Genomic DNA, 7857 nt, shown 5'->3' with positions numbered 1-7857 from the left:
GCAGTGAGGGAGAGAGCTAAAATAGCTTATTCAAGGTCACTCTGCTGGTAAGTGAGGAGCTGAGGCTCAAACATGGAGCCTGTCTCAGAACTTAATGCCTCCTACCACATGGACAGACTCCGTGCTGTCTGTGAAATGATCTCCTGGCCTTCACACTTCAAATGGAGTGCATGAGGGAATGTTCCTAGTCAAGTGTTAATTGAAAATTTAATAAGAAAGCCCCTTACATAAATAGTATGATGACAACTATGAAAAATCAATGCAAAACACAACTCGCTAAAAGTGACAAATAGTAAATTAAAGGAAGGAAAAAAAAGTGAAATATTTGGGGGTGGAATTGCAAGTGGCTTTATTTTCATCAGTATGGTCTCTATATAATCTCATCCACCACTGAAGTAAATACTCTTAATCTTTTGTTCTCAGAAAACACATGTGACGTCAGAGCTGTTGTGTTATGTGCTAGGCATTATTCCAAGAGCTTAATGGCTCAGTCTGCAAATGGCCCTCTGAGCTAAACATTCTTTCTTCATCTCATATAGTTTTGGTTTTTTAAAAAAAGACAAATCACTAATTTGATATTGAGAATATACCTACTTACAGAAGTAATGGGATCTATAATGATCTCATTATTTTTACTTCTGAAATTCCATAGTTTTTCATCAATTTTTATATTTTAAGCTGATACATAAAAACATAGGTATCAATGGCTGTCATTTGGCACATCAGCTCACTGATGCACTTTATTTCTAAAGTTATACTTTATACTCACAGGTCTAGCTCTGCTCTGAGACCTTTACTCAGATTGCCTTACTCCGTGGGCTAGGAACGGTTATCAGCCTGATTTTACAGAGACGATTAAGCAAATTGCTTGAGAATGCATGGGTGGGTGGAGAGAGCAAAGCTGGAAACTGGTCCTGGAATATGGGTTATGACTGAGCCCCGGTGCTTCTCACAAGAGCCCATCCATCCAGGCATGGACCCCAAACACAGCTGCTCTATCAGTCTTCAGTTCTCCCCAGGTACTTTTCATTATGAACTTGATACTTACTGACCCCTCTCCCAGCTCAATAAATGTTGACTTTCCTGGGGATTTAACCTAACCACGTATTGAATATTCTTTGTAGGGAAATAAGTTTTGTATTCCATCATAGGTGCTCAAAAGCTTGCACAATTCCCCAGCCCCCTTCTCTACCTAAGGTCATTTATGAAAAAGGATTTCTCAGCTTTTCTCTTTGGGATGACTACAGCTGAAGGTCTACTCCTGGCAACTTCAGCTGAATTTTCTTGTATTGCTTCACCCTCTGTATATACCCTCCTTCTACCTCTGGTCAGCCTGGGGGATATTCTTTAGGACAATTTGTGGAAAGACAGAGCCTTCAACAACTTCTGCCCACTTGAAGGTATCTGTCAGTGCAAATGTTCGTGGACTTTTTTGGTATGTCAAATTCAGACAAGGAGAGAATCCCAACCACCAACATCATCTGCACTAGACCTGCCTGAAATAGCATCATCAGAATATCCAGCATTCTTGGTCAAGGACATGGCACCATCTAAGAATGAAAAGAGCCATATTAGTTCATTGGCTCCAGCCAAGGTTTTTATTTTGGATTCCTGTTCTTATTCTAAAATCACCATTTAATCCCCATTTGGGTAATATCCTCTTCCATTTCCTATTCTAAAGAACAAACAGATCTTATCTTTACCCTTTGAGGCCTAGAATTGGACTGGCTCAGCTCAGGAAATAGGGAGCATAGCAGAGCTGCTTGTGAGATTGACGGATGGGTACTTTATGTAGTGTGCAATGTCCCATCACCATCCTACAGGTTTGCAATTCTCAGAGGCTCTTTCTGGGCATTAATACCTCAGATGCTTATAGAGGGAGGAATTGGGTCCTTGGGATGCAAGGGGAGGAAGTCATCCATACCCCTCATGAAAGATGCTATCAGTATCCCACACATGGGGAATCTCAGGTCAGAGCAGAACTATATAAAAGGCAAGAGCTTCTCACAGCACCTCAGACCACTTCTTCCTGAGCAATCTGTTCCAGTGCCTGAGCCAGGTAGAACATCTCCCAGGCCAGAGAGACTCTGGCGCTGGTTTTCTGGTCAGATAGGGCTCTGGGTGGAGCTGAGGGCAATCTTGAAGATGAACAGGGGATGAAGAGGGTTTGGAGGGAAGGGTCCATCTGGAAAGAGAAGGTAACGGAAGGCTGTGATTAGTACCTTTTTGACCTTAGAATGAATTCATTTGAAAAGATGGAATGCCTATATTGGGATCATTTGTATTTTTTATTTTGAAAGTGAATTTAGGTGATTGGGTTTTAAAAGCTCTAATCATCATAGAGGTAAAATATTGTGAATTCATAGTTCAGTCTTCAAAGCAACATTGGGCTTGTTGAACATGAATTTTCTGCATTATCTTTCAGTTTTATCCAGTCTCTTTGGAGATGTCCTGCCAGCAAAGCCAGCAACAGTGCCCACCTCCTCCTCCCAAGTGCAAAACCCCTAAGTGTCCCCCTGTTTCTTCCTGTTGCGGCTCCAGTTCTGGGGGCTGCTGCAGCTCTGGGGGCTGCTGCAGCTCTGGGGGTGGCAGCTGCTGCCTGAGTCACCACAAGCCCCGGTTCTCTCTCCGTCGCCGACGTCACAGCTCTGGATGCTGTAGTAGTGGTGGCAGCAGCGGCAGCAGCTGCTGTGGAAGTAGCTGTGTCAGCAGCTGCTGTGGAAGCAGTTGCTGTGGAAGCAGCGGTGGCAGTAGCAGCTGCTGTGGAAGCAGCCATGGCAGCAGCAGCAGCAGCAGCGGTGGCAGCAGCAGCTGCTGTGGAAGCAGCGGTGGCAGCAGCAGCAGCAGCGGTGGCAGCAGTTGCTGTGGAAGCAGCAGTGGCGGCGGCGGCAGCGGCGGCGGCGGCAGCAGCAGTAGCAGCAGCCAGCAGTCTAGCTGTTGCTCTGGAGGTTGTTGCTGACCTGGGAAAGAGGATCACAAAGAGCAGCTCTGGCTGACCGAAGACCTGCCAGCCAGTGTCTCCTCTTCTCTGGCTTTTCTGCAGACATACTTCTATAACTCTCTCTATGCCCCTTTTCATCCTCCACAAAGCTCGTCTACTGTGAGGTCTTGAGGTCTCACCTCTGAGATTCGTTGGCTTTGCTTTTTTCTCTCAGACACAACAGTCTGGGGATGAGATGTTGAAAATCAGCTCTGAAGCTCTTTTCTGGGTGACAATAAAGCTTTGATTCCCAATGTCATGGCCTCCCAGTGCTGTTTTGTTTAGCCCTTCCATCCCCACCCTCCACATCAAGCCATATTCCCTTTCTTTATCTAAAGTGCATATTTTGGCACTGAATCCACTTAAAAACTCTGGAAAACAACATTCACTTGGTGTTCTGAATTTGGGAACATCAAGCTTGAAAATAAGAATAATGTCTAAGACTGGTGCCCCTTAACGATTTGCACAATGAGGACTAGGAATGGGATGAGATGAGATGGGCAACACCCAGAAAAGCCCCATTCTGAGAGGGTGTCCTTCAAAAGTGAGCTGCCATTTGGAAAAATTTATCTCTTAATCACGGAGAATAAGATTGCCTGAAGTGCTCATTGTGGGCTCTAGTGTAGACACACTGCTTCCTGATGATTATTAGTGGACATACAGGAGACTTGAGTGGGGAGCATTTCTAGAGGAGTAAGCTGATGAGATGGGTGTGAAATGCTGGAGCTCATTTTTCTTGGACTCTAGAATTTTAGGTTTGGGTCTGAATAGAGAACAAAGACATCATCTCAGCCAAACAGCCAGAGATTATCCCCACATGGTAGTGGTGGTGGTAGTGCTGGTGGTGTGGGAAGTGGTGGTGGTGATGGTGGTGGTGGAGGTAGTGATGGTAGTGGTAGAGGTGGTGATGATGGTGGTGGTGGTGGTGGTGATGGTGGTGGTGGTGATGATGGTGGTGGTGGAGGTAGTGGAGGTGGTGATGGTGGTGGTGGTAGTGATGGTGGTGGTGGTGGTGATGGTGGTGGTGGTGATGGTGGTGGTGGTAGTGATGATGGTGGAGGTGGTGATGGTGGTGGTGGAGGTAGTGGAGGTGGTGATGGTGGTGATGATGGTGGTGGTGGTAGTGATGGTGGTGGTGGTGATGGTGGTGGTGGAGGTGATGGTGGTAGTGGTGGAGGTGGTAGAGTTGATAGTAGTGGTAGTGGTGGAGGTGGTGATGGTAGTGGTGGTGGTGGTGATGATGGTGGTGGTAGTTTTGGTGGAGGTGGTGGTGGAGGTGGAGGTGGTGGTGGTGATGGTGGAGGTGGTGGTTGTGGTGGTGGTGGTGGTGGTGTATATACATGTGTGTGCAATGGAGTCAAGGATACTTCAGTCACTGAGCTTGGGTATTGATGTAATATCCCTTTGGGCTTGAGATTGTGATTGTTTTTCTCAGGAGATACTAAAAATGTTTATGATAGAAGAGTAACTGCAAGTCAACTTTCCTATACAAGATAAGCAGCTACCCTCTCCTTCGATAAGAGTTAACAGTGATGTATAAAGTTGGTGTAAGAGGTCCATTCAGTCAGTAGCTACCTGATCTCTCTTCATATTGATTCCTATCACTCTGTTTTTTCTTCACCTTTTGCATAGTTTTCCACAGGAGAACCGCGTCTACCTTATTACTTCATCACTTCCTTCTCTTTTCTAACATTGATCTCATTTCTTGGAATGTCTCACCTCTCCTCGCAGAGAGGTGCTCTAGGTACAGTAGGCAACCTGTTAATCAGGCTCTAAAGCCACGGCAAATGAAACGGGTATCGTCTATGACTTGTGTTTCCTTGTCTGTTTCCTCAAGACACACCCAGGACATGCACCCCAAAGCCTGTCTCTCACTCTTAACCCCTGAATTCTTAGCCTTAGATTCTCATATGTCTCATACTCATAGTTGTTGTGACTAGGTAGTTGCAGTGATTGAAAGGCACTTTGGAGGCAGTTGACCTCCAACGTTTTAAAAATCAGCTAATCAAAAGCATCAATGACGGTGGGAACTTTCGAGCCATCCTCTCCTTTATTCTCCTCCCCTTTCTTCTTTGGTCTTTTATTTTATCCCTTTCTTTCTTTCTTTCTTTCTTTCTTTCTTTCTTTCTTTCTTTCTTTCTTTTTTTTTGGTCTTTTTCCTTTTTGACAGTAGTCCCAGGGAAATTCTATCCTCAAAGGAGATGAGATCAAAGACTGGAGGTCCATGGGCTGGCTTGCTATTTTACAACAGGCCCCCACCCCTCACCCATTTTTGTCTGAGATCCACCAGGGTTGTCCTATGGGAATATGGTAAAGTGACTTCTTTTGGTCTTAATGATCCCTTAACCTTGCCTGGGTTTCTCTTTTTGTCAACAGCGACAGGAAGAAACCACCACTGGGATTCCATCCCCACCATCCTCTTCATTCAACTATCTCTAGAAGCATCTAGACAAACCCACAGGGTTTATCACATAGCCTGCAGCCTATCATGTAAGACAAGACAAGAACAAGACAAGGGCCATAGAGATGCAAATAAGACAATAAATGATAAGGTGCAAATAAGACAATAAATGAATGGTGTGTGAGAAAGTGGAGGGGTGCATGTGTTCTCTTCCCCTCATGACATGGTGTGTGTGTGTGTGTGTGTGTGTGTGTGTGTGTGTGTGTGTGTGTGTGTGTGTGTGTTTAAACAAGCAGACAGGACCCCAGACCTCTCTTCATTTGAGCCTTAGGCCTTCTCTGAGCACGTACACAGCCCTCCTAGCTATGAACAGTGTCCTGTTTGGAAAGTAAACACACACAGCAATCCTGGCACCTCTGTGAAGTGACTTGGATATCCACGTGCACCACCTACAGTGCTATCTGAGTGATGAATGCCTCTGGGATGTAAGTGTCAGCTGAGCACATCTGTTGAGAAATGGGCCCCTCCCAAGTACCTGAACTTGTTGGAATCTTATAAAAGGTTCTCCGGCCATACACTGTTCAGTCTTCTGCCTAGCAGGTGGCAAGTTCCAGTTGGAGAACTGAGTGAGTCTTCCCGTGGAGCCAAGGTCTAGTAAGTATCTAAGTAAGGTCTGGGGAAGGATGCTGGGAAGAGTGGAAGACAGAAGGGAGGAGGTAGGACACAGCCAGAGTGTAGCTGTGGGAAGACAGCCCTGGAACTGAGCTTCTAGTGGGCCAGCCTTTCATGTTGCCTAGGAAGATGCAAAGGCCTGGCATGGAGCTGACTTTTGAAAGGTTTTCCAGTCTGTAAATGAGCTGTGATAGAACCCAGGTTTTTAGGTTCCCTGGTTATGTATTATTATTCTCTGCCATGACTAGTCTTTTCCTTATAATGCGAAGGACAGGCAAGAAAGATTGTTCAGGGCATGCTTTTGTGTTTTCCGAATCGGAGATGGGAACACAGGTGGTCGCTGCGTGTTTTCTGACGGATGCAACCGTTATACAGCATTAATGGAGATTACCACTTGGAAGGCTGTGTGGTCCAAGTACAGTGGGGCAAGAGTTGAGAGTAGAGTTTTGATTGATTCATGCAGATACATTGATACATGTATATACATAGATAGATATATCCTCTTTATTTTCCACCATGGAGACCTTGGATGGTCCTTATGCCAGTTAGGGAAATTGCATCGATCCTTCGCATATTCTGTTTCCTGTTTTGTGCCTCTGTCACCAGAAGCACCAGTTTGGGGTTTGTTTCTTTGCTTCCCTTCTTTTCTTTTCTTTCTCGCACCCCTCTTGCCCCCAGCCGGACTGAACTGTCTTTGAGTCAAATGTCAAAAATTCTGACTTCCGCTATTGGGAAGAAAAGGCGGGCTTTTTGAAAGGTTGTCTTTCTTTCAGATTCGCCTTGACAAACGCCGCGATGTCTCAGCAGGGCGCCAAAGGCTTTTCCAAAGGGTCTTCCCAGGGCTCCGCCCCCTGCCCCGCCCCGACGCCCGCCCCCGCTCCCTCCTCCTCCTGCTGTAGCCGCGGCTGCTGCGGGGGCGGCGGTTGTGGCTGCGGCGGTGACTCCGGCTGCTGTGGCTCCAGTTCCACCGGCTGCTGCTGCTTCCCCAGGAGGCGCCGCCGGCAGCGCACTGGCGGCTGCTGCTGCGGAGGAAGCCAAAGGTCTCAACGCTCCTGCAACAACCAGAGCTCAGGCTGCTGCGGTGGCTGCTGAGAGCCCACAGAGCTGCGCCCAAGCAGCTGGCATCCTACAGCGACCCCTCTGCTGCTGCCACCCTGTCCTCCATAGTAGTAACAGGCGGGACCGGTCTCGGAGTTTGGTCCCCTTAAAGCTAACTGCACTTTGATGTTCAGAAACCTCACGCTCTTCTCAGCCCTGTCCCCTCATGCTGATTTTCCTCCCAGGGAATACAAGTCAGGGGTGGGACCTCAGACCATGCTAAGGGCAGGGGCTTGTGCACATCAGTGTTCAAAATAGATCTACTGATTTGATTGTCCTCCGATGACGTCATAATAAAGCTTCTACCTCCTGTGAACGCTTCTTTTCCTATTTATTCCTTTATCTGTGCCTTCATTTTTGTTTTATTGCCCTTTATACTATCCCTCAAAGGCTCATGCCTGAAGGAGAATACACCGACTGCTCTGCATAGTCTAAGGAGCCTTATCTACTTTGTATAATGACTCTCTGAGGTGGACGCTGCTGTGTCGGTTTTACCGAAGGGAAACTAACATTATGCTCAGAGTCACTTCCGTATGCCTGAAAGATGGAGGCGACTAGAGGATTCAGAGATCATTCTCCTCATTGCTCTGCTTAGCTTGGTCTGCCCTAAGTGGTCAAAAACTTGGTGTTCCTCCCCAGAAGAGGCCCCTTCCTTGCCCTCCACCCCTCAACTCTGCCTCCCTCCACTTAACACTTTTCCACCAGG

General features: G+C 46.9%; 1 protein-coding gene across 1 annotated transcript; it reads left to right on the top strand.

Annotated features, from left to right (window-relative positions):
* The first annotated feature begins 2446 nt into the window (after positions 1–2446).
* LOC128106411 (late cornified envelope protein 2A-like) lies at positions 2447–3227 on the top strand. The gene has a single exon (XM_052731907.1). The coding sequence runs from the start codon at positions 2447–2449 to the stop codon at positions 2957–2959; it is 513 nt and encodes a 170-aa protein (XP_052587867.1). The 3' UTR covers positions 2960–3227.
* The last annotated feature ends 4630 nt before the right edge of the window (positions 3228–7857 follow it).

The sequence above is a fragment of the Peromyscus californicus genome, unplaced genomic scaffold (genome assembly GCF_007827085.1).
Source record: "Peromyscus californicus insignis strain IS unplaced genomic scaffold, ASM782708v3 Scaffold_9__1_contigs__length_137607984, whole genome shotgun sequence".
Classification (NCBI taxonomy): Eukaryota; Metazoa; Chordata; class Mammalia; order Rodentia; family Cricetidae; genus Peromyscus; species Peromyscus californicus.
This window is presented reverse-complemented; position numbering and strand designations above follow the sequence as displayed.

Excerpts from the sequence above, each read along its gene's own strand:
- LOC128106411 (XM_052731907.1), top strand. The coding sequence starts at position 2,447 with ATGTCCTGCCAGCAAAGCCAGCAACAGTGCCCACCTCCTCCTCCCAAG.